General features: G+C 41.1%; 1 protein-coding gene across 1 annotated transcript in view; it reads left to right on the plus strand.

Moving 5' to 3' along the window:
• Positions 1-27,094, plus strand: part of LOC140729376 (myoferlin-like) — a 165,489-nt gene that overhangs the window by 55,569 nt on the left and 82,826 nt on the right. The window contains exons 16-22 of the mRNA XM_073049089.1: positions 3,524-3,648; positions 6,607-6,707; positions 10,213-10,405; positions 14,629-14,784; positions 18,096-18,227; positions 22,242-22,405; positions 25,280-25,394. Coding sequence (XP_072905190.1) covers positions 3,524-3,648; positions 6,607-6,707; positions 10,213-10,405; positions 14,629-14,784; positions 18,096-18,227; positions 22,242-22,405; positions 25,280-25,394 — 986 coding nt within the window. The remainder of the gene's footprint in view (positions 1-3,523; positions 3,649-6,606; positions 6,708-10,212; positions 10,406-14,628; positions 14,785-18,095; positions 18,228-22,241; positions 22,406-25,279; positions 25,395-27,094) is intronic.

The raw sequence follows: 27,094 nt of genomic DNA on the forward strand, positions 1-27,094 counted from the left end.
GAGCTAGGCAGAAAGCTGACAAGTAGGATAGTAATTTCTGGATTGCTACCTATGCACGTGCCAGTGAGGGGAAAATCATGTCATGGCTGAGAAGCTGTTGCAAGGGGGATAGTTTCAGGTTCTTGGATCATTGGGATCTCTTCTGGGAGAGGTATGACTTGTACAAAAGGGACGGGTTGCACCTGAACTCGAGGGGGACCAATATTCTCACAGGTGGGTTTGTTAGAGCTGTTGGAGAGGGTTTAAACTAATTTGCCAGAGGGTTGGGAACTGGAGTGAAGTGTCTCAGGATAGGATGAATGGTTTAAAAAAAAGCAAAGATAGTATGCAGTCAGGCTGTCAGGAAGGGCAGGCAGATGATAAGGCAAAATTGGAGCCAGCATGGTGAGTATCAGTGTATTGGGGATGCAGAATCAAAAAGGGTAGCAAATGCAGTACTTGAAGTTTAATATATCAATGCATGGAGTATAAGAAATAAGGTGGATGATCTGATTGCACTTTTACAGATTGTCAAGTATGTTGTAGTTGGGAGCTGAGCATCCAAGGTCACACATTGTATCTGGGGGATAGGAGGGCAGGCAGAGGGAGTGATGTGGCTCTGCTGATTGGGGAAAAAAAGGCATCAAATCATTAGAAAGATATGACATAGGATCAGAAGATGTTGAATCCATGTGGGTTGAGTTAAGAAACTGCAAGGGTAAAAGGTAGCTAGAATATGGACTACAGATTACAATGGGAAATAGAAAAGGCATATTAAAAGGGCAGAGTTATGATAGTCATGGGAGATTTTAATATGCAAGTAGATTGGGAAAATTGAGTTGGTAACGGATCTCAAGAGAGTGAATTAGTTGAATACCCATGAGATGGCTTTTTAGAACAGTTTATCATTGAGTCTACTTGGGGATCAACCATACTGGATTGGGTGTTATGTAATGAACTGGAGGTGATTAGGGAGTTTAAGGTAAAGGAGGCATTGATCACAATATGTTCGAGTTCAACTTGAAATTTGATAGGGAGAAATTAAAGTCTGATGTAGCAGTATTTTAGTGGAGTAAAGAAAATTACAGTAGTATAACAGAGGAGTTGGCCAAAGTAAATTGGAAGGAAATGCTGGCAAGGATGACAGCAGAGCAGCAATGACTTGTGTTTCCAGGAAAATTAGGAAGGTGCAGGATAGTTGTATTCCAAAAACAAAGAAATATGCAAATGGAAAAATAGTACAGCTCTGGCTGACAAGGGAAGTCAAAGCTAATGTAAATCGAAAGAAAGGGTGTACAACAAAGCAAAAATTAGCAAGCAGATAGAGAACTGGGAAGCTTTTAAAAACCTACAGAAAGCAACTAAAAGAATCATTAGGAGGGAAAAGATGGAATATGAAAGCAAGCTAGCAAACAATATCAAGGTGGATAGAAAAAACGTTTTCAATTATATAAAAAAAAAAAAAAAAGATGACAGTGGATGTAGGACTGATAGAAAATGAGCCCAGAGAAATAATAGCAGAGACAAGGAGATAGCAGATGAACTAAATGAGAATTTTGCATCAGTCTTCAATGCTGAAGACTCTAGCAGTGTGCCAGGTGTTGAAGGGCATGAAGGAAGAGAAGTGAGTGCAGATAGTATTACAAGGGAGAAGGTGCTCCAAAAGCTGAAAGACCTAAGGGTGCGTAAGTCAAGTGGATCAGATGAACGGTATCCTAGGGTTCTGAAAGAAGTGGCGTTTGAGATTATAGAGGCATTAATATTGATCTTTCAAGAATAATTGGATTCTGGCATGGTTCTGAGGGCTGTTAATTTGCAAATGTCACTCTAAGAAAGAGGAAGGCAGCAGAAAGGAAATTGTAGACCAGTTAACCTGACCTCAGTAGTTGGGAAGCTGTTGGAGTCAATTGTTAAGGATGAGGTTATGGAATACTTGGTGACACAGGACAAGAAAAGACAAAGTCAGCATAGTTTCCTTAAGGGAAAATCTTGCCTGATGAACCTTTTGGAATTCTTTGAGGAGATTGCAAGTAGGTAAAGGGGATGCAATGAATGTTATATATTTGGGCATTCAGAAGGCCTTTGACAAGGTGCCATACATGAGGCAATGTACTAAGTTAAGAGCCCATGGCATTACAGGGAAGTTGCTGGCATGGTTAGATCCTTGGCTGATTGATAGGAGGCAACAAGTGGGAATGAAAGGATCTTTTTCTGGTTGATTGCCAGTGACTAGTGGTGTTCTGCAGGGATCTTTGTTAGGACAGTTTCTTTTTATGCTGTATATCAATGATTTAGATGATAGAATAGATGGTTTTGTTGCCAAGTTTGAAGATGATACAAAGATTGGTAGTGTTGAGGAAACAGGTAGGCTACAGAAGGACTTAGACAGATTAGGAGAATGGGCAAGAAAGTGGCAAATGAAATACAGTGGTCATGCACTTTGGTAGAAGAAATAAATGTGCAGACTATTTTCTAAATGGAGAAAATCCAAAAATCTGAGATGCAAAGGGACTTGAGAGTCCTTGTGCAGAACACCCTAAAGGTTAACTTGCAGTTTAAGTTGGTAGTAAGGAAGGCAAATGCAATGTTAGCATTCATTTCAAGAGGTCTAGAATATAAGAGCAGAAATGTGATGCTGAGGCTTTATAGGGTACTGGTGAGGCCTCACCTTGAGTATTGTGAACAGTTTTGGGCTTCTTATCTAAACAAAAAGGTGTACTGGCATTGAAGAGGTTTCAGAGGAGGTTCACAAGGATGATTCCAGGAATGAAGAGCTATCATATGAGGAACATTTGATGGCTCTAGGCCTGTACTCGCTGGAGTTTAGAAGGATGGGGGGGGGGGATCTCATTGAAACCTTTTGGAATGTTAAAAGGCCTAGACAGAGTAGATGTGGAAAGGATGTTTCCCATGGTGGGGGAGTCTAGGACAAGAGGGCACAGTCTCAGGATAGAGGGGTGTCCATTCAAAACAGAGATGTGGAGAAATTGTATTGTTTTTACTACTACCATCAGGCAGGAGGTATAGAAGCCTTAGTTCCCACACTATCAGGTTCAGGAACAGATACGACCCTTAAACCTTCAGGCTTCTGAACTGGTGTAGATAACTTCACTCATCCCAACTCAAAACTGATTCTATAGCCTGTAGGCTCACCTTCAAGGACTTCACAACTCATGTTCTCATTGTTACTTTCATTTACACAATTAGTTTTCTTTTGCACATGGGTTGTTAGTCTGTATTTTTTTTATAAATTATATTGTATTTCTTTATTTTTCTGTAAATGCCTGCAAGAAAATGAATTTCAAGGCTGTATATGGTAACACATACATACCTTGATAACAAATTTTACTTTGACTTTGAAAAAGTACAAGCTCTTACAAGAATTAAAATTAGCTGTCTGTGAAGTATGTTAACATAACTATACCCATATTATTTGTACTTTATTGTGGTTTTAAAAGTTATTCAAATCTGAACTGAACAAAAAAAGTCTGATTATGCCGGTTAGTTTCATGAACCCTAACCCCATGTCACCATTTGCTCGCAGGTAACTACTACTATTATCTCCTTTGGTGTGACACAAAACCCGTGGCTGCACTGACATCGTACTGGGAAAATATTGACCACAGGCTCAATAGATTAAATAGTTTGCTTAAAATTGTAGATAAACTGGTGAGTATCTTGTGCTGCATTTAATTGAAAATGATACACATGTCCCTAGCCTCTGAAAAGAGAAGTGGGATTAATGCTGCTGGTCCATGACTTCCTATGAGGATCCCTGCAGCACCCAGAGACCCCGTGAAGTCAGTCTCAGAGGCTGACGTCAGGCTGTCTTTCAGGAGGGTGCGCTCTCGCAAGGCAGCAGGCCCCGATGGGAGTACCTGGTATGACTCTGAAAACTTGTGCCAACCAGCTGGTGGGGGCGTTCAAAGACGTTTTCAATCTCATTGCGACAGTTGGAAGTTCCCACCTGCTTCAAAAGGGCAACAATTATACCAGTGCCCAAGAAGAGCAGTATGAGCTACCTTAACGACTATCGTCCAATAGCACTCACATCTATGAAGTGCTTTGAAATGTTGGTCATGGCTAGAATCAACTCCTGCCTCAGCAAAGACTTAGACCCACTGCAATTTGTGTATTGCCACAATAGCTCTATGGCGGACAAGATCTCATTGACTCTCCATATGGCCTTGGATCACCTGGACAATACAAATACCTATGCCAGGATGCTGTTTATTGACTACAGTTCAATGTTTAACACCATCTTTCCTACAGTCCTAGTTGAAAAGCTGCAGAACCTGGGCCTCTGTACCTCCCTCTGCAACTGGGTCCTCGACTTCCTAACTGGAAGATCACAATCTGTGCAGATTGGAAATAACATCTCCACCTCACTGACAATTAACACTGGTGCACCTCAGGGATGTGTGCTTAGCCCACTGCTCTACTCTCTTTACATGCATGACTGTGTGGCTAGGCACAACTTGAATGCCATCTAAAAATTTGCTGATGATATATACCAGCTAGTTGAATGGTGTCACAGCAACAACTTTGCAATTAACATCAGTAAGACCAAAGAGTTAATTATGGACTTCAGCAAGGAAACACGCGAAGGGACACACACCAGTCCTCATAGAGGGATCAGAAGTGGAGAGTGTAAGCAATTTCAAGTTCCTGGGTGTCAATATCTCTGAGAACCTAACTTGGTCCCAACATATTGATGCAGCTATAAAGAAGGCAAGCCAGCGGCTATATCTCATTAAGAGTTTGAGATTTGCTATGTTGCCTAAAACACTCGCAAATTTCTACAGATGTACCGCAGAGACCATTCTAACTGGTTGCATCATTGTCTGGTATGGGAGGGGGTGGTTACTGCACAGGATTGAATTAAACTGCCGAGTGTTGTAAAATTAGTCAGCTCCATTATGGACACTAGTCTCCATTATATAAAAGACACCTTCAAGAAGCGTTATATGCATCAAAAAGATGGTGTCCGTCATGAAGGACCCTCACCACCCAGGACATGTTACCATCATGGAGGGGGTACAGAAACCTGAAGGCACACTCTCAACGATTCAGGAACAGCTTCTCCCCTTCTGCCAGCCGATTTCTGAATGATCATTGAACCCATAAACACTACCTCAATACTTTCTGTTTTTTGCAAAGTTAACACAATTCGCAACATGTGCCAGTGATGTTAAAGCTGATTCTGATTCATTAGAACTGGGAAATGTTCAGTAATAGCAACATTTAAGCAAATGTAGAGCCATGGGAAAGCTTGTGATAAGAGAGAAGTTTGAAGTAATAAACTGAAGAAAAGGATAAAAGTGCATGACAAAGTTGAATTAGAATTATTTGTCTTTTTAACAAAAAAGTAAGAGCTCTGTATATTGCAGTGAAGTATATGACCTGTAATGAACTTTGCTTTTAATTTAGTATTTTATGCACCCACTCTCAAATGTAGTTTTGGTACTGACTCATTTCAATTTTTGGGTTAAATGTCTTCACATACAGTCAAAAAGCACTGCAGCATAGGAACAGGCTCTTCAGCCCACTTAGTTCATGTCTGACTATTATTCTACCTCGTCCCATCAACCTGCAGCTGGACTATAGCCCTCCATATCCCATGCCATCTATGTACTTATCTCAATTTCAGTTAAATACTGAAATCAAAGCCACTTCCACTGGCAGCTCATTCCACACTCTTCCATTGTTCCACCTGCTCATTATCATACTGTAGCAGCCTATGTCTATCTTCCCTGCTATCAATAAGACAATCTGTTGTATGTTATCTGCTTGTTCTGTTTTGTTGTTATCTTTGTTGTTTTGCCAGACATTATGGGCATGTTATATTGGTGCCAGAATGTGTGGTGACATTTTTGGCTGCCCTCAAGTCATCTTTAGTTTATGTTGGTTTTTAATGCAAACAATGTATTTCACTGTATGTTTTGATGTACATGTCACAAGTGAATCTGATTTACCAGTCGTATTCCGCATCCATATCCAAAGTGTTAATGTACACTCAGTGGCCACTTTATTAGGTACACTCATACACCTGTTTGTTAATGCAAATATCTAATCAACCAATCATGTGACAGTAACTCAACGCATAAAAGCATGCAGACATGGTCGAAGTTCAGCTGATGTTCAGACCAAACATTAGAATAGGGAAGAAAAGTGATCTAAGTGACTTTGACTGTGGAGGTGGTGTCTGATGGGGTGGTTTGAATATCTTAGAAACTGCTGATATCCTGGGATTTTCACACATAACAGTCTAGAGTTTACAGAGAATGGTGCAAAAAATAAACAAAAACATTCGGTGAGCAGCAGTTTAATGGCGAAAATGCCTTGTTAATGAGAGAGGTCAGAAGAGAATGGCCAAACTGTTTCAAGCTGACAGTAATGTGCCAGTAACTCAAATAACCACACTTTACAACAGTGGTCTGCAGAAGAGCATCTCTGAACAGCAACAGACCATGATCGTACACTCAGTGGCCACTTCGTTAGGTTCAGGGGGTACATAACAAAGTGGCCACTGAGTGTAGATGCCAAGCAGCAGTTTGGGGGAGGGTAAATTGTGAAATATTGGATACTTTTTCTAATAATACTGAATTGTTATTTTACTTATTTTAGAAAGCCAGTTTGGAGGACATCAAACAAACTATGCCATCTGAAGGAGCTCGACTCACGGGGATGTGGATGAAGATGCTTGACCGTGTGGTGAAAGATTGCAGGTAGGTAGCTCTGAGTACAATCCACAGAAGAACTTTGGATTAAACAATTAACTTATTCTCCTGGGACCAGGTGTACTATTTAGTGACAAGGTCAAAATCTTCCCCCTCTCTTGATAAGCGTTGGTGAGTTTGCCTAGGCCATTTTTACATGATTCATTGAGACTTTTATCCATGTGGTTTCAATATGCAAGAATGGCATACACTATCTATTGGCAACATTTTTCTCCAAATTGGCTTTCAAAAAATAACAAACCTAATTTTGTAAAATATTGGGTTTGACAGAGTATCTGTAAAGTTGATATTTTTCTTCGCCTGCATGTCTGTACTGTGGATGAAGATACAAAATTCAAACTAATTTTATTATCAAAGTACACATGTGTCACCATATACCACCCTGAGGTTCATGTTCTTGCAGGCATTCACAGTAGAACAAAATAGTACAAAAGAATCAATGAAAAACTACACACAAAGACTGACAAACTGCCAATGTGCAAAAGAAGACAGACTGTGCAGGTACAAAATAAAGAAAAGAATAACAAATAAATAAATATTACTGAGAAGATGAGTTGTAGAGTCCTTGAAAGTGAGTCCATAGGTTGTGGACTCAGTTCAGTGTTGGGCCAATGAGGACTGAAGGGATGAGAAAATAAAAGATCCCCATGCAGAATATTTTTTTAACCCAGAGGTATTGAATCTTTGAGATTTTCCGCTCAAAAGGATTTTGGAGGCCCAGTCGTTTAATGTGTTCAAGGTGGACGTGAATAGATTTTTCTATATTTTGGGGATCAGGGGATATTCAAGTAGTGCAGGAAATTGGAGCTGAGGTAAGATATTGGGCCATGATCATGTTGGATGGTAGAGCAGGTGCAAGGGACCAAATGATCTATTCCTACTACTGTTGTTAGTATGTGAATGAGAACTTGCTTCTTTTGAGTGTAGATTGTGAGCAAATATTGAACAATACTTCTGCATTTGGCTGTAACCTGAGAGCATGTGATGAATTAAAATGGTAACTGTTTCAGCCATAGTACAACATTGCTCCTTGGTGATGATAATCTTCATCCACACAGAAATAAGAGCCTTCCCCTGTTTTCTCTCCATAACCTTTTATGCCTTTAATAATCAAGATAGATAGATAGATACTTTATTCATACCCATGGGGAAATTCAACTTTTTTTCCAATGTCCCATACACTTGTTGTAGCAAAACTAATTACATACAATACTTAACTCAGTAAAAAATATGATATGCATCTAAATCAGTATCTCAAAAAGCATTAATAATAGCTTTTAAAAAGTTCTTAAGTCCTGGCGGTAGAATTGTAAAGCCTAATGGCATTGGGGAGTATTGACCTCTTCATCCTGTCTGAGGAGCATTGCATCGATAGTAACCTGTCGCTGAAACTGCTTCTCTGTCTCTGGATGGTGCTATGTAGAGGATGTTCAGAGTTATCCATAATTGACCGTAGCCTACTCAGCGCCCTTCGCTCAGCTACCGATGTTAAACTCTCCAGTACTTTGCCCACGACAGAGCCCGCCTTCCTTACCAGCTTATTAAGACGTGAGGCGTCCCTCTTCTTAATGCTTCCTCCCCAACACGCCACCACAAAGAAGAGGGCGCTCTCCACAACTGACCTATAGAACATCTTCAGCATCTCACTACAGACATTGAATGATGCCAACCTTCTTAGGAAGTACAGTCGACTCTGTGCCTTCCTGCACAAGGCATCTGTGTTGGCAGTCCAATCAACCTCTGCTTTAAATATATCCAGTCACTTGGCCTCCACAGCCATCTATGGGAATGAATTTAAAAAATCACCACCCTCTGGCTGAAGAAATTCCTCCTCATTTCTGTTCTAAAGGGATATCCTTGTATTCTGAGGTTGTGCCCTTTGCTTCCTAGACTCCCCCACTATTTGAAACATCCTCTCCATGTCCACTCCATCTAGGCCTTTCAATAATAGATAGGCTTCAGTGAGATTTCCCTCATTTTTCTGAACTCCAGCAAGTACAGGTCCAGGGCCATCAAACACTCCTCATATATTAGCTTTTCATTCCTGGAATCATTCTGGCATCTTATCATTAAGGACCCCCAATACCCAGGACATGCCTTCTTTTCATTGTCACCATTGGGAAGGAGGTACAGGAGCCTGAAGGCACACACTCAATGTCAGGAGGCTGGTGTATATGTGTATGTTTATATATAAATAAATATAACATAATTTGCAGTTTTTGTTTTATGTATTGTGAAGTATTGCTGCCGCATATCAACAAATTTTATGAGATATGCCAGTGATATTAGACCTGATTCTGATTCTCCTCTGTACCCTCACCAACGTCAACACGTCCTTCTTAGATAAGGGGCCCAAAACTGCTCACAGTACTCCAAGTGCATTCTGACTAATGCCTCATAAAACTTCAGCACTATAAATAAATGGCATTGCCTCAGAAAAATAGACAGAGGGTAACGGGAGTGATGGGATTTCTTTTTGAGAGCCAGCATCGATCCAATGGGTTAAGTGGCTGTCTCATGTGTTGTAATTTATATTCAAATATCTGCAATGCTGATTTCTCTTTTTTTGTAAAATGCCTCTGGAAGCTGAGCATCTTGGTTGTCCCAGATAATTGGAGTTTATTGGAAGTAAATGGTTGTTTCTCGATGCCTCCTTGAATGATCATTTTTTTTGTGTGATGACTCCACCCTAATAACTAAGGATTACAGGCTTCGGGTACCTTGGTTTTCAACAGATATTGAGGCCCTGGTTAACAAAAAGAGGGTGGTGCATAGCAGGTATAGGCAGGCAGAAACAAATGAGGTACTTGTGGAGAATAAGAAATGCAAGAAAATATTTAAGAAGGATATCAGAAGTTCTAAAAGAAGGCATGAAGTTGCTCTAGCAACCAAGGTGGAAGAGAATCCTAAGGGCTTCTACACATACATTAACAGCAAAAGGATAGCAAGGGACAAAAGTAGACATCTGGGAAATCAGAGTGGTTATCTATGCATTGAGTTGAAAGAGATTTGGGGAGAACTTAATTGGATTTTTTACATGTGTATTTACTCGGAAGAAAAGCATATAGTCTATGGAAGTGTAGTGTTCCATGACTTATGACTCTGTGACTCCTACTCTGATGTCCCTTGTGAATTACTAGGAATCAACAATGATAAACCAGCAGTCAATGGTAAAGTGACTGTCCCTGTGAGAGATCCCTGATGCGGCAAATGCAGGTAATGCATTGACTCTCTTGGGTTAAGGCAATTAACTGGGACAGACCTTAATCCCTAATTCTTTCTATAGTTAACCAGTGAGTATTGGACCCCCATATTTGGAGCATATTATAGTTTCCTGCCTCGATACCTGTCCCTATAGCCTGATTCTGCCTAAGCAATGATTTGGCTTCATGATTGTTTGCAAAACTTCTTACATTAGTAGTGTATTGCATTTGGACACCCTCCACTATTTAAACCTTATAGCTTTTTAAAATTCTTTTCCTCCCTATTATAGTCGGCCACTCCCGGTGTTGACAAAGCTGCCCCATGTGACTGTTCTTGATCGCTACCTATATAATCAGCAAGTTACCACTCTTAAGAAAATTAGGAAATCTGCAGAGAAACTAAGGGATCAAAAGATTGATGCCCAAGACAAGCTGCCTGAAGTCGAAGACTGGATTGAGAAGCTCACATCAGTAGCAAAGGAGGTTTGCTTTCTAGTGCTTAATAGAAGTGTAAAAGGAGAATATTCCAAAGTTACGTTATGTTCATTGTTCAAAGTTAGATTAATTTTGACAAGCTCTGGACTGATTGCATTTCAGCAAGATTGAAAAGTTACATAATATGTTTAATGAGTGTTAAAAACAGATTTTGACTAGTAGTACAGAGGTTGCAGCAAGTCAAGAGTTAAGCAGATTGTGTGCAGTCAGAACAGTCAAGAAAGGTCTTTGAAGATCATGGTTACACTTTGCACTGCAAGGGACTGGAGCTATATGACATACAGAGGTGAGATTAGAATGTAACAGAAAGATTCAAGAAACACACACCAACTATGGGACAATTACATTATTAACTTCAAAGTACCATCAAAGTTTGTAGTTTCTATTGACTTTTAACACCTGAGTGGTAAGTAAGTAATTTGAACATACACAAGGTTACCAATTGGTCAATATCTATAATTGCTAGTTAACTCTGTATAAAAATGGCATTTCTCAACAGTATGGTGACAGAGCCCATGCTTTTCTCCTCGTGCACAAATAAATAAAATGTGATTGAAGACCAAATGTGCATTTTCAGAGTCTAGGTCACCATGTTAGCAGCAGTTAGTGTGAAGCAATTATACCTTGGGCATCAGAGTTCGGAATTCAGTTCTGGCATCTTCTGAAAGGAGTTTGTCCTCCTTGTGGAATGTGTGGGTTTTCCTCAGGTGCTCTGATTTCCTCCCACAGTCCACAGACATACTAGGTAGGTTATTTGGCCATTGTAAATTGTCCTGTGATTAGGTTAGGGTTAAATTGGATTTGCCAGGATTGAAGGACCTATTCCGCAGTGTATCTCAAAATTAATTAAATTTAATTAATTAATTGATGACATTAGGAGCATCAGCATAACATTTGAAGAAGAAAATATGGAATACAAAGTACTGGAGTTTGCTCATATACTTCTGGAAGTTCCAAAGAATTTTATAACATAATCATTTTTAAAATCGTAAAAGTTTCAATGCATCCTAATGTTATTAATTTTCAATTGAGGGTTACAAGTTGTACTAAGTACTAAGTTGTGTGAAATGGTTAAAAATGCTTCAGTGGGAGACAATGCAATATTGTAGTAATAATTAAGCATGAATCATCATACTGAAGTGTGTTATCCGCTGCTATTCCTGGTGTGAATTGGCCAGGAGGTGAAGCATTTTCTTTCAGGATGAGAAAGACCTTCTAGTATTAAGCAAGAAGGTGAATGGGCTCAGAAAATTGTGCAGTCTATAATCAGGGTATTCTGGAGCTACCCTCCAGAGTCCCTAACACAAACATCAAACAGTACAGCACGTGACAGGCCCTTTGGCCCATGATGCTGTGCTGAACTAATTGAACTAATGACTCTTAATCTAATTACAAGGGAATCCATAGTAGCACACACAAAATGCTGGAGGATCTCAACAGGTCAGGCAGCATTCTTGGAGAGAAATAAGATGCAAAATTCAAGGTTGTTTAATGTGATTTCTTGCACACAAGCTTAAGGAGAATGAAATAATTGTTACTCTGGACCCAGTGCAGCACCAAATTAAACACAAAAGTAAGGAAACATTAATAAATAATTATAATTAATAACACAGTAAAAATAAGTGCTTAAGATAAGGGGTCTTAGTCAATATTTCAGGCCAAGACCCTTTCATCAGGGCCTGATAAAGGGCCTTGGCTTGAAATGAAGGCTCATTATTCCTCTCTGTAGATGCTGCCTGACCTGTTGAGTTCTTCCAGCACTTTTTGTGTTGCTTGTAATCTAATTCCTCTTCCTCACTGATTGATGACGTCTCTCACTTCTCTGTATATTCAGTGCCTACCTAAGAATCTTTTAAACATTCCTACATGATATGCCTCAACAATCACCCTTGACAATGTATTCCAAGCCCCCACCACTTCGTGTAAAAAAAAAATTGCCTTACACATCTCCTTTGTACTTTTTCCCCTCATTTAAATGTGTACCCTCTAGAATTAGACATTTAAACCCTGTGTAAAATTTACTGACTGCTTTATCTATACCTTAGCAACGCACACAATCCCGATGAAGGGTCTCAGCTTGAAATGTCAACTGTTTATTCTTTTCCATAGATGTTGCCTGATGTGCTGAGTTCCTCCAGCATTTAGTATGTGTTGCCTTGGGTTTCCAGCATCTGAAGATTTTCTTGTGTTTGTACTATCTATACCTTGCATCATTTATGAAATTCTGTCAAATGTACCCTCAAACTCACTACTCTAGAGCAAACAGCCCCGATAAACCTCTTGATCCTCTCCAAAGCAGCTTCCACATCCTTGTAGTAATGTGATCAGAATTGAATGCAATACTCTTAGTGTGGCCTAACCAGAGTTTTATAAAGTTGTTCAATAATTTTCTGCTTTTTGAACTCAGTGCCTCAACTCATAAAGGCAAACTTTATTGTACATTGTCTTTACTACCTTATCAAGCTTTGTGCCCACTTTGTGGAGACATGTACAGTACCTGGACCCCGCGATCCCTCTGATCATCAGTGCTCTTAAGGATCGTGATATTTTTGTATACAAAATTATGAGGGGTATAGGTAGGATTAATGCATTGAAGTTGAGTGAGACTAGACCTAGAGCTAATGGGTTGAGGCTGAAAGGTGAAATATTTAAGGGGAACCCAAGAGGAATCCTTTTCGAAGAGTCATAGAACACCACAGCACGGAAACAGGCCCTTTGGCTGATCTAATCCATGCAGAACCATTAGCCTAGCCAGTCGCATTGACTGGCACCTGGACCATAGACCTCTGTATCCCTCTCATCCACGTGCCTATCCAAATATCTCTTAAAAGTTGAAATTGATCCTGCATCCACCATTTGCGCTGACAGCTCATTCCACACACTCACCATACTCTTAAGTGAAGAAGTACCCCCTCATGTTCCCCTTGAACATTAAACCTTTCACCTTTAACCTATAACCTCTAGTTCTGGTCTCGGCCAACTTCAGTGGAAAAACCCTGCTTACATTTATCCTACGTATACCCCTCTTAATTTTGTATAACTTACCAAGTCTCCCCTCAATCTTCTACATTCTAAGGAAAAATTCCTAACTTTTTCAAAGTTTCCCTATAGCTTATATCCTGGTAAATTTTCTCTGAACTCTTTCAATCTTATTTACATCTTGCTGTAGGCAGATGACCAAAACTAGACACAATGCTCCAAGTTAAGCCTCACCAACTTCTTATATAATTTCAACATAACATTCCAACTCCTGTAATCAGTCCATTGATTTATGAAGACCAATGTGCCAAAAGCTTTCTTTATGACTTTATCTACATATGACTCCACTTTGAAAGAATTATGGATCTGTATTCCCAGATCGCTAAGGGCCCTGCAACTTCTGCACTAGTGTCCCACAGGATCTGAGGGAAGTGTGAGTGTGAAGCGAGCTGCAAGAGGAAGTGGTGGATATAGGTTCAATTTCACTGCTTAAGAGGAATTTGGATAAGTACATGGACCTGAGGGGTATGGAGTGTTATGGTCCAGGTGCAGATCGATGGGGCTAGGTAGAATAGCAGTTTGGCATAGGCCAAAAGGCATGTGTATGTGCAGTAGACTCTATGACTCTGTTAACTGTGTTCTCTTTATATTGGATCTCCAAAAGTGCAGAGCCTCGCAGTTGACATATTAAATTCCATCTGCAGCTTCTCCACTCATATCTGCAACTGATCCATGTTCCTCTGTATCCTTTGGTATTCTTTTGTGCAAATCACAACACTACTAATCTTACTCACATTTTCATCCATATAATTTATATAGGTGACAAACATCTGAAGTCCCAGTAAATATCTCTGTGGAACACCACCAGTCATAGATCACCATCCAGAATGAGACCCATCCACCACTACCATGGCAAGCCAATTTTAGATGCATTTAGCCAACTCTTTGTACATCTTATGCACTCCAATTTTATAGATGAGTATTTGGAACCTACTTGAAAGCCTTACTAAAATCTATGGAATCAACATCCGCTGCTCTGCCTTTATCAGTCACCTTCGATACCTCCACAAAGCTCAATCAGATTAGTCAGACAGACGAAGACACACAGACTGTCCTGAATTAGAGCTTATTTTCAGTTGGGAGAGAACAATTGAAATGGAGAAGGGAATGTTAATAGATTGACAGTTTGAAAACGATAAGTAACAGTTGCACATTTTATTCTGATCTTATAGCCTCAGAACAGCCTGCCTGACATCATAATATGGATGATGTGTGGTGAGAAACGAGTTGCTTGTGCTCGGATCAAAGCACAGTCAGTTCTATTTTCCAGTGACAGCAGAAAATCTTGTGGGAAGTTTTGTGGGAAGTGGCAAACCGTGTTTCTGAAGGTGAGTCAAAATTTCTCAGAAACATCTAGACTTAGAAGTTTTCCATATGTTTCTTCATCCAAGGGCTTTGCACGCTTTGTTTTCAAATTTATGTGCAGAGGCAGTAATATTTTAGTAGTTGTAGATATTTCACTGAACCTGAAGAACAGCTAATTTACAAATGGTGAGGATAAAATATTGTAAAGTAGTTTGACGTCCTACCTGTTTGGCCTAGGTCATCCTTGTGCCACTCAGTTCACTCATTTATGTAGATGCTTTTGAGCACGTGACCTGAAAAGGGGAGAGAGAGAGAATGGAGAGACAGTGCAAGGGAGCAGTGCTCAGAGGGGTCAACAAGTTCAAGTTCAAACTTAATTGTTGTTCGAACATGCATGAATACCCATAAATACAGCCAAACAAAACAGCATTTCTCCAGGGCCACGTGCTAAACACAGTGCCAATAGTAATACATAGCATATATAAGGTATCAGTGAACGTGCAGTCACACAAAATATATAACCCTAGGCCCTGAGTGTCATGTCCTGTAAATTGGTAGTGCATGGGCATATCGGCAAGAACAAGCAATTCTTTGCAGTCCACAGTCAAACACATGCACACCCGCAATCTAGCTTGTCTTCCCCTAGCAAATACTGGAGGGCAGCATCAAGGGGAGGGAGCAGTCCCCAGTCTGGCACATCACATCTGGCGTCTCCTGGATCGCTGCAACAGGTGAGCCCGCAGCTTGAGGCCTAGTCCTTGCTGCTACTGAGGCCGCGCAGCTCCTCTGTTGTCAGTCTCACCAATAAACCCGTGAACTAGACTTGCAGTATTTTACATTACCAATGTCCAACAGGGTCTTGCAATCAAAAGAAAAATATTCAAGACAATCATTCACTGTTAGACTGCACACCACCTTTTTGTACTGATTCTGATGCCTCTCTGTAGCAGACAACAACATAGTCCGCACCATGTCCAGCTCCTCTACAAGCAAACAGCTCACTGATGGGTTAGACCTGCAGAATTTGAAGTTCTTAATGTCCAGTATTGTCTTGCAATTATAAAAAAGATCCTTTAAAAAGAAAAAAAATCACCTTTGGTTGGCCCCAGAGAGGCCGTTGCATCTGATTGTCTGCCTTCTTACCAGAAGCCCCTGCTTACTGTGCTGTATATTATTCAAAAAATGATCTGTCGAAGGAACTCAAGGGGTCAGGCAGCATCTGTGGAGGATAGTCGACATTTCAGGTCTCAAGCTGTTCCAAAACTGTAAATCAGTTGCAATGGAAATGTAGACGGTCCTGAATGAAGGGTCTCAGCCCCAAAATATTGGCTCTTTATTTCTCTTCCTAGGTACTGTCTGGCCTGAGTTCCTCCAATAGTTTGTGTGTGTTGTTCCAATGGATTGTAGAGTTTTGGAAGTTAGCTATAGATTACAGTATTTCACCTGGAAATGCTGGAGTTGAGGTGGTTTCACAGAGTTTGAATCAGTTGACAACTGCAGTGCATCTTCTGTAATGTACCCATCAGTCTTTAGGCAGCTTTTCCTGCTCGTTGCTGTTTGCATGCTGTATGCTGTAATAGATAGAAACCACAAGTCCAATTATAAACTAACAGAATCTGAGTGGAACTATTTTAAAAGAACTGAGGTACTTAGGAGATGGAGTAATAGATTTACAATATTTAAAAGTAGTAGGGCTATTTAATAGGGCTTTTATTGAAACAGAAATAAGCTTTCTTTATGTATAGAGTACAAAACAAAGACCTCCAGGCAAAAGGAGGCCTGTACTGGAATATTGTTTGCTTCTAGCTGAATTTAGGGAGGCACTAGCAGATTTAGCACAAGCCATATAGACTTTGGTTATATATTGAAACAGGAAAGACTTCAACATCACTTGGACAATCTGAGAGTGAGTGTGTGATGTGACAGAATCAATATAACACAGAAAATTTGTGGGAAATTATCCACTTTGGTGCACAGAACAGTATTTTATGAGAACAGACACTTCTCTCTTCTTTCTAGTCCTGATGAGTAATCTTGGCTCGACTATTTATTCATTTCCGTAGTTGCTGCCTGGCCTGCCGAGTTCCTCTAGCACTTTGTGTGTGTTACTCTGGGTTTCCAGTATCTTTTCTGTTTATGTTGTTCTCTAGTTTGCATTTGGCCTCATCAGCAGTTGAGAAGGTTGAGGACAGATCAGACAGTGTGGGAGTGGGAAGGAGTGTGAGAGTTTGTTCACCTTTTCCACCTTTCACCCCTTCATCGTCAAGACACTTTGGTCCCCCATATGATTTCATTTTGGGTGGCAAGGTGGAGATAAGTCTCTACCAAAGGAGGTCTAAGTGCTCCTTCCATCTGCTGGCCTACAGGTCACTCTTGGGCAAGGTGTAGCACCTGCTTAGCCCCCGATCAGGGACAGGTGACGCCATGGGAGCAGGTGGTGGATGGTCATATGATCAGTTGATGCAAATCGTAAGTGGTGGTTATGCGAGAACTGACGTCAGGCAAACAATCTCTGAAAAGTATTGATAATGGCTGAGGTCACCTATCTTGTATAGACTCTGTCCAGAAGAAGGCAATGGTGAACAGCTTCTATAGAAAAACTGGCCAAGAACAATAGTAGCCATGGAAAGACCATGATTGCCTGTGTCATATGACACAGCACGTAACAAGCAAACAAATGATTCCATCTGCCCATCAAACCTCCCTACATATCAATATCCTGTCTCTACCATCCTCCTCCCTTCCCCTTCCCTGCCCTGTCTTATAATTTCTTTTCCTCCATTCCCCGCCCGCCTTCTGACAACTATGTAATGGCTGTCTTCCCTTTCCTATCTCAGTTCTGATGCAAGATCTTGATCTGAAACATCAACCTTTTGCCTCCTTAGATGCTGCTTGATCCACTAATTTCTTCTAGTAGTTTATTTTGCTCCAGATTCCAGTATCTAGAGTCTCTTGTGTCTCAGTGTTTCTTTGGAGAAACACATGATGCAGACAAGGTGCAAACTTTTTCTTGTGATTTCATAAGTGCTATTTTTAGAGGGTGTTACCCTTCTTGAGTTGTACATTGCCTGAGTGTTTTCAGAGGGACCACTTTTTTTTAATTGTATTTGGACACTTTGCTTTCCTTTACACATTGGTTGTTCATCAGCCTTTGTAGTTTTTCATTGAATCCATTGTATTTCTTTGTATCTACTATGAATGCCTGTAAGAAAATCTCAGGGTAGTATATGGTGAAATATATGTACTTTGAACTTGGCAATGAAATGACGTCTCATTGTCTTAACTACTGTTATGTCTTTAATAAATTCCTATGACGACTAATTGCTGTTGACAGCACCCCTTGGACAAGACTCATGAAATGCGGATCATAGCTCAGCTTCGCTTATGGATTTGGCTGGGGTTGTCTTCAGATGAAGAGGAGTTTGAGAAGCTCGTTGATGGAAAATTTATGGTTGCTGCAGAAAGAGTAAGTTCAATGTTTGCAACTATTTAAAAAAATTGTGGGATCAGCTTAACAGTTATTTGGTTCTGCAGCTACTCAAAAATATGTGTCTTAATGTTGTTTTTTGGGAAGAGTTGATATGAGATGGTAGAGATGTGTCGAGATGTTCTCAGATAGGTGGCTAGCTCATACCTCCTTACAACTGCATCCTGAAATGGTTAGTTCACACTTGGAAATGCTGGAAGCACCCATCATTGCACTGATTACCTAGTTCTGTGCCGGACAAGATTTTGGCATTGTGTTCAGAATTGTGTTCTTCTGTTGTTCCTTCCCCTTTACCTTCTGGTAGACTGGTGTAAGGTGTATATCTCTCTTCATAGCCTGTTTGTCATCTGTGAATCTGCACAAGACATAGGAACAGAATTAGGGCTTTTGACCCATCCAGTCTGTTCTGCCATTCAAACATGGCTGATCAGTTTTCCCCCTCTTCAACCCCATTCCCCGGCCTTCTTCCTATAACCTGTGATGCCGCGTCCAATCAAGAACCTGTCAATCTCCATCTTAAATACACCCAACAACCTGGCCTCCACTGCTGCCTGTGATAACAAATTCTACAAACTCTATAGAAATTTTTCCACATCTCCGTTTTAAATGAATGTCCCTCTACCCTGAGGCTGTGCGCTCTTGTCCTAGACTCCCCCACCATGGGAAATGTCCTTTCCACTTCTTTGTCTAGGCCTTTCAATATTTGAAAGGTTTCAGTGAGAATCCCCACCCCCCATGCTTCTAAATTCCAGCAAGTACGGACCCAGAGCCATCAAACAATCCTCACATGATAACTCTTTAATTCCCGGAAACATCCTTATAAACCATCTCTGGCCCCTCTCCAATGCCAGCACATCCATGTTTTTCTATGGTTCTATCTTTTCCTAGATGAGGAGCCCAAAACTGTTCATTATACTGTAGGTGAGGCCTCACCAGGGCCTTATAAAGCTTCAGCATCACATCACTGCTCTTGTATTCTAGACTTCTTGAAATGAATGCTGTAATTGCATTTGCTTTTCTCACCACTGACTCAACCTGCAAGTTAACCTTTAGGGTGTTCTGTACAAGGACTCCCAAGTTCCTTTGCATCTCAGATTTTTGGTAGTAGAAATAAATGTGCAGACTATTTTCTAAACGGGGCCTTTCTCCCCTTTTAGAAAATAGTCTGCACATTTATTTCTACTTGCAATGTGCATAGCCATGTATTTTCCAACATTATATTTCATTTGCCATTTTCTTGCCCGTTCTCTTAATCTGTCTAAGTCCTTCTGCAGCCTACCTGTTTCCTCAACACTACCTGCCCCTCCACAAATCTTTGTATCATCTGCCGACTTAACAACAAAGCCATCTATTCCATCATCTAAATTATTGATATACAGTATAAAAAGAAGCAGTCCCAACTCTGGCTGTTGTGGAACACCATTCGTCACTGGCAGCCAACCAGACAATGTTCCTTTTATTCCCACTTGCTGCCTCCTACCAACCAGCCAATCCTCTAACCATGTTAGTCACTTTCCTGTAATACCATAGGCTCTTAACTTGGTAAGCAGCCTCATTATCAAAGGCCTTCTGAAAGTCCAAGTATACAACATCCACTGCATCACCTTTATCTATCCTATTTGTAATCTCCTCAAACAATTCCAACAGGTTTGTCAGGCCAGTTTTTCCCTTAAGGAAACAATGCTGATTTTGTCCTATCTTGTCCTGTGTGTCCATTACCTCTTCCTTAAGGAGTGTCAACAATCCTTTCATCTGCAGGGTGTTATCTCTGCTGCCTTGAAGCACGTTAGTAACTTACAGCTGGGGAATTAGCCATTCATTTTTGTTCTGGTTGAGAGATGTGCGGCCATATGCAGATCTTAAATAACCTTCAATACCAATAGATCTAATCAGCAAAATAATTTCCTATATTATTAAAATAGAAGTATAGGTTACTCTTTTTATGGTTTTTAATCACAGAGTGCCCATATTCCTTCCTTTAAATTTAGGTTTCATCAGTTATTCACATATTAAGGGTAACTAAGAGGGCAGGTGAAATATTCAACAAGTCAGTCAGCACAAGTGAAGAGAGAAATTTTCCAGCTCAGTGACCTTCATCAGAGCTTAAATAACCTTCCAGTTCCAAATTTCAATGTGTAATTCTACAGAATGCCAGTTACTATCTACTCCATGTAAGCGTCTTGTTGAAGTTTAAGTGTAATGTTTGAGGCCAAATATATTTTTCACCTGTGACCTATTTAGGTTTCAGTGATGAGTGGCATTGGGGGTGGGGTGATAGTGGCAAGCTCAGATCTCGAGCCAGATGCTCAAGTTTTGCTGGAGACCACGCAGCTCAGCTCCATGGAGGAAATAAACTAGAATATAAAAGCAAGGATGTAATGTTGAGACTTTATAAGATTGCTGGTGAGGCCTCATTTGGAGTATTGTGAGCTGTTTTGAGCACCTTATCTAAGAAAGGATGTACTTACATTGGAGGGGGTTCAAAGAGGGTTAATGAAAATGATTCCAGGATTGAAAGGCTTATCATGTGAGGAGTGTTTGATGGCTCTGAGCCTGTACTCACTGGAATTCCGAAGAATGAGGGGGGATCTCATTGAAACTTATCGAATTTTGAAAGGCCTTGATAGAGTGGATGTGGAGAGGATGTTTCCTATAGTGGGGGAGTCTAAAGACCAGAGGATACAGCTTCAGAAGAGAGAGACACCCATTTAGAATGGAGATGAGGAGGAACTTCTTCAGCCAGAGAGTGGTGAATCTATGGAATTTGTTGCCACAGCTGGCTGTGGAACCCAAGTCATTGGGTATATTTAAGGGAGAAGTTGATAGATTCTTCATTAGTCAGGGCATGAAAGGATATGGGGAGAAGGCGGAAGATTTGCGCTGAGGGAAAATGGATCAGCCATGATGAAACAGTGGAGCAGACTTGATGGGCCAAATGGCCTAATTCCTTTCCTATATCTTATGGTCTTATGGTATAACCTGAGCCATCCTGCTCCATTACATCTGTTTAAACTGTTCAGCATACTCTATAGTGCACAGGTTTTTTGTCATATGCACAAGTACATGTATGCACAGAAGCAATGGAAAAACTTACTTGCAGCGTCACCACATGCACATTGCATCAGATAATTGGCATTCACAAGAAAAAAATTTAAGTTTAAATTACACGCATTTTTACAAGAAAAAATAAAAATAGGACAAAAAAATACAAAGTCTACTTTATTGCAAACTGAGCCTTCATGGGAGCTCCAAAGACTTGCAGTTTAGGGTTAGTAAGTTGTGGGCATGCTCTTTTGGTGCCGGAAGCATGACGACACTTGCAGGGTGCCCCGGCACATCTTCGGACTGCGTTGGTCATTGCTGTATTTCACTCTCTGTCTGCCAGAACAAGCGGGATTACTCAGTGGCCACCCATTTTAATTCCACTTCCCATTCCCATTCTGATATGTCCATCCATGGCCTCCTCCACTGTCGGGATAGGCCACATTTAGGTTGGAGGAACAACACCTTATATTCCATTTGGGTAGCTTCCAACCTGATGGCAGGAACATCTATTTCTCAAACTTCCAGTAATGCCTCCCTCCTCCTGCTCCCCTTGACCATTTCCCATTCCTTTGTCCCTCTCTCATGTTATCTCCTTGCCTGGCCATTGCCTCCCTCTGGTGCTCCGAAAATCCCCCCCCCCCCCGCCCTCCCGTTTTTTTTCTTCCATGGCCTTCTGTCACTTTCACCAATCAACTTCCTAGATCCTTGCTTCATCCCTCCCCCTCCAAGCTTCACCTATCGCCTGGAATTTCTCTCTCCCCTACCCCCACCTTTCAAATCTACTCCTCAGCTCTTTTTTCTCCAGTCCTGCAGAAAGATTTCTGCCTCAGCATTTTGGATGTATTTCACTGTTTGTTTTGATGTACATGTGTCAAATGAAGCTAATCCTTATCTCTTTAAAGCTGTGTGTAACTAACTGACAATAATACTTAATGTTTTAATTTTCAGTATGAAAATCAAGCAAAAGTAATGGGCCATTGGGGCACCAGTGGATTACTGCAACACCCAATATATTCTGATGCAATGGGTAAAATGAGGCTTTCAAAAAAAGATTTCTACCCTCTGAAAGGTTGGGAGTGGGATGGGAAGTGGACTGTTGATCCGGAGCAATGGTGAGTTTGTTTCATCTTTAATTCACTATGCTATCAGTGTTAGATGTTATAGAAGAGAATTCACAAGAGCAGAATGGGACAACAGTTAATGCTGCTGCTTTACACCTCAAGCAATGCAGATTCGATCTTGACCTCTAATAATGCATTGTGTTTGCATGTTCTTATTGTCACCACATGAGTGCTCCAGTTTTCTCCCACATCCCACAGATATGATGATTGATAGGGTAGTTGGCCCCTATAAATTACTCCTAGTGAGGCGTGTTCAGGAAAATCAGAGTAGAGTGGGTGAATGGGATTACTGTGATTAATTGGATTATCTGATTGACTAAATGACCTCTTTCATAGAATATGCAACACAGAAATCCTGCCATTGATCCTGTATTTCCCCACACTGATATGAATTCTACCATTGATCCTGTATTCCCCCACACTGATATGAATTCTACCATTGATCCTGTATTCCCCCACACTGATATGAATCCTGCCATTAACCCTGTATTCCCCCACACTTCAAGATAGCTCCTCCATAGCTTCAAGATGGCGGCGTGACACAGCGCGCAGCAGCCACTCCAGGAATGAATATCTATTATCTGTAAGTAGGGGCCGTGTACAATCCTGATTTGATGGAGATGGACGTGTGAAGCACGGAGGAACATCTGGCGAAACTTTTGAAATGCCTGTTTTGCTGCCTCTGCTACTGTGTGATCGGAAAAATCTCCGGGAGGAAGGCCCCAAATCCTCGGCTTTGCCTGTTGCTTGGCGGCCGGTGCTGGGGTCGAAGCGCTCGGCAGAGATGGTGCTCGGTGTCAGAAGGCTGGTCAGAGGCTCAAAGTTTTCGGACGGATTCGGAGTTGGCTGTGGTCAGAGTTCCAGAGTGCTGTATCGGCAAGCTGCGGCACTGGAGGTTCACAGCAGGAAGAGCTTTTCTTCCTTCTCCCGTCTGCGTGAGATGATGGGCTGTCAGGACTTTTCTTTTAAACCGTGCCATGGACTGTTCTTTATCAGATTACAGTATTGCTTTGCACTGTTGAAACTATGTGTTATAATTATGTGGTCTTTGTCAGTTAGTCTTTTATCAATTATGGTTTTGTCTGCACCGTTGAAACTATATGTTAACTATGACTATATGTAACTATTTGGTCTTGTGTAGGTCTTGTAGCTTTAGGTTTGTCTGATGGGTTTGTAGTTCCTTTCCGGGGAACGTGCTAAGACAGTAGTGCGATATCGATACGCAGCAGCCTCTCCGGACTCTGGATTGGGGTATTACCAAACGTTATGTGGTTTTTCTTGGGTGGTCTGTTTTGTGCTTTTTCATGATATCATTACAGAGATCGTTGTCTCATTTTTTAACTGCATTGTATTTGTGGTTTATAAATGACAATAAACTGAATCTGAATCTGATATGAAACCTGCCATTCACCCTGTATTCCTCCATACTGATACAAATCCTGCCGTTGACCCTGTATTCATCCACACTCATATGAATCCTGCCATTGATCCTGTATACCTCCACACTGATACAAATCTTGCCATTAACCCTGTCCATGAGGTTTTGTGGATCTTGTGCACACAACCTCCACACAGTAAGTGACTGCAGCATGTTATAAAGGCAGTAGTTGCAGTAGGCAGAAAAGGGAGACTTTTAGCTTGTATCCTAGAGGGGAAAGGGCAGTGTGATCATGACTTCATGAGAACTCATGAATAGCTCTTTTTGAACTATTAATTTGATATATATATAGGTTTCTTATTGTAATTTGTAGTATTTGTTGTGTTGCTGCACAACACAACAGCTTTCCTTTATCAGTGATGATAAAGCTGATCTGATTTGTTTGTCATGAATTGGAGGCTTGTTCTATGTGTGAGAATACTCACACATAGTACTGGGGCTCCACAGGGGACTGTCCTGTCTCCCTTTCTCTTCACCATCTACACCTCGGACTTCAACTACAACACAGTCTTGCCATTTTCAGAAGTTTTCTGATGACTCTGCCATAGTTGGATGCATCAGCAAGGGAGATGAGGCTGAGTACAGGGCTATGGTGGGAAACTTTGTCACATGGTGTGAGCAGAATCACCTGCAGCTTAATGTGAAAAAGACTAAGGAGCTGGTGGTGGATCTGAGGAGGGCTAAGGCACCGGTGACCCCTGTTTCCATCCAAGGGGTCAGTGTGGATATGGTGGAGGATTACAAATACCTGGAGATACGAATGGACAATAAACTGGACTGGTCAAAGAACACTGAGGCTGTCTACAAGAAGGGTCAGAGCCGTCTCTATTTCCTGAGGAGACTGAGGTCCTTTAACATCTGCCGGATGATGCTGAGAATGTTCTACGAGGCTGTGGTGGCCAGTGCTATCATGTTTGTTATTGTGTGCTGGGGTAGCAGGCTGAGGGTAGCAGACACCAACAGAATCAACAAACTCATTCGTAAGGCCAGTGATGTTGTGGGGGTGGAACTGGACTCTCTGACGGTGGTGTCTGAAAAGAGGATGCTGTCCAAGTTGCATACCATCTTGGACAATGACTCCCATCCACTCCGTAATGTACTGGTTAGGCACAGTAGTACATTTCAGCCAGGGACTCATTCCACCAAGATGTAACACTGAGCGTCATAGGAAGTCATTCCTACCTGTGGCCATCAAACTTTACAACTCCTCCCTAGGAGTGTTAGACACCCTGAGTCAATAGGCTGGTCCTGGACTTATTTCCACTTGGCATGATTAACTTATTATTATTTAATTGTTTATGGTTTTATATTGCTATATTTCTTCACTATTCTTGGTTGGTGCGGCTGTAACGAAACCCAATTTCCCTCGGGATCAATAAAGTATGTCTGTCTGTCTGAATTCACCAGTTTCTTCTTCTCTTTAACAGCTTGCTGTTTGATCCTGACGCTGGACATACTGAATTTGTGGATGATGTTTATGAAAATGAAAATCATTTGGCTGGAGGAGAGTGGGTTCCAGCGTTTGAACATTACACTGATGTAGTAGGTGTTTCTATCATTAAACCTTCTGGTATCCAAAATTATGCCTTGAGGTTCAGTACTCATCTTAATAATTGGAAACTATTGTTCTTCAAAGCTTAGCTAATTGGGATGAAAATTAATCTGCACAGAATGCTTTTACTTTCTAAATTATTTGATTTTGATTGTGTCAAAACTGTATAAATCTTTCTGAAATACTATAGACAGTGCAATCTCAGTATTAAGTAACTCAGTTTATACAGAGGTGGCCATCTGTGTCTGAGTAATTACAAATAAGTTTCAAGGAAGTGTGAAAACTTTGTGCACAGTAATTGTTTACAGACACGTGCACACATCCTCTACACTGTAAGTTACTGCAGCATGTCATAAAGGTACTATTTACAGAAGGCAGAGAAGGGAGGCTTTTATCTTGTATCCTAAAGGGAAAAGGGCAGTGTGATAATGACCTCTGCACTACAAGCACTTGCCATTTTAGTTCATTGAATCAGATGTGTGTTGAGAAGTGTTTTCTGTTCTGGAGTAACACACAAAATGCTGAAGGAACTCAGCAAGTTTGGCAGAATATAAGGAAAGGAGTAAGCACTTGATATTTTGGGCTAAGACTCTTCATAAGAACTGGAAGCGAATGGGGCAGAACACAGAATAAGAAGGTGAGGGGAGGGAAAGGAGTACAAGCTGGCGGGTAGTATGTGAGATTAGATGAGGGGTAAGGTAAGTGGGTGGGGAAAAATAAGAAGCTGGGAGGTGAAAGATAGAAGAGGTAAAGGCTGAAGGTGTAGGAATCAGTAGGAGAGGAGATTGGACCACAGGAGAAAGGGAAAGTGGAGGGAAACTAGAGGGAGGTGATGAGCATGTGAGGAGGAAAGAGGTGAGAGCTTATTCAGAATGGGGAATGGGAAAAGAGAGAAGGGTGGGGGGGGGGGGGGTGAAATTACTGAAAGTTTGAGAAGTTGGTGTTTATGGAGGCTACCCAGGTGGAATATGAGGTGATATTCCTTCAACTTGGGCGTAGCCTCATTAAGGCAGTAGAGGTGGCTATGGCCAGACATGTCAAAATGGGAATGGTAAATCAAATTGAAATCGGTGGCCACCCAGAGATCCTGCCTTTTGTGGCAACCTTTTCTATTCTAGAGTATGGTACAATTCTCTTTCCTTTCAGAAAGGGTACAGTTATCTATCAATGGAAGACATTGAATGTCCCGATGGATGGGAATGGAAGGAAGAATGGAATCCAGATCTTTCTAGGGCAGTAGATGAAAGTGGTAAGTTGGCACATGACCTGTGGGATGGGAGTAAATTCTGTTGTATTGTACACAACATTCATTCATTGTTTCCAAATTAAAGATGAACTTGGTGCCTGAATACCAAGAAGGAAATTTTTGATCATTTGAGTTCACAAAACCACTTGCAAGTTTATGAAGGAACTATTTCTCTGTCTACTGATGACATCTTAATTTAGCATCTCATCTGAAACGTTGCTCCGCTATCAGTGTAGGACATACTTTAGAACTGATTTAGAGGGAATAGTACTTCCCACTGAGTCACAGCTGAAATTGATGATGTAGTATTATAGTCATAGAGAAGTACAACATAGAAGCAAGCCCTTCAGCCTATCTAGTCCATGCTGAAACCATTTAGACTGCCTACTCCCATCAACCTGCACCGGGACCATAGCTCTCCATACCCCTGCTATCCATGTACCT

The sequence above is a fragment of the Hemitrygon akajei genome, chromosome 1 (genome assembly GCF_048418815.1).
Source record: "Hemitrygon akajei chromosome 1, sHemAka1.3, whole genome shotgun sequence".
Taxonomy (NCBI): domain Eukaryota; kingdom Metazoa; phylum Chordata; class Chondrichthyes; order Myliobatiformes; family Dasyatidae; genus Hemitrygon; species Hemitrygon akajei.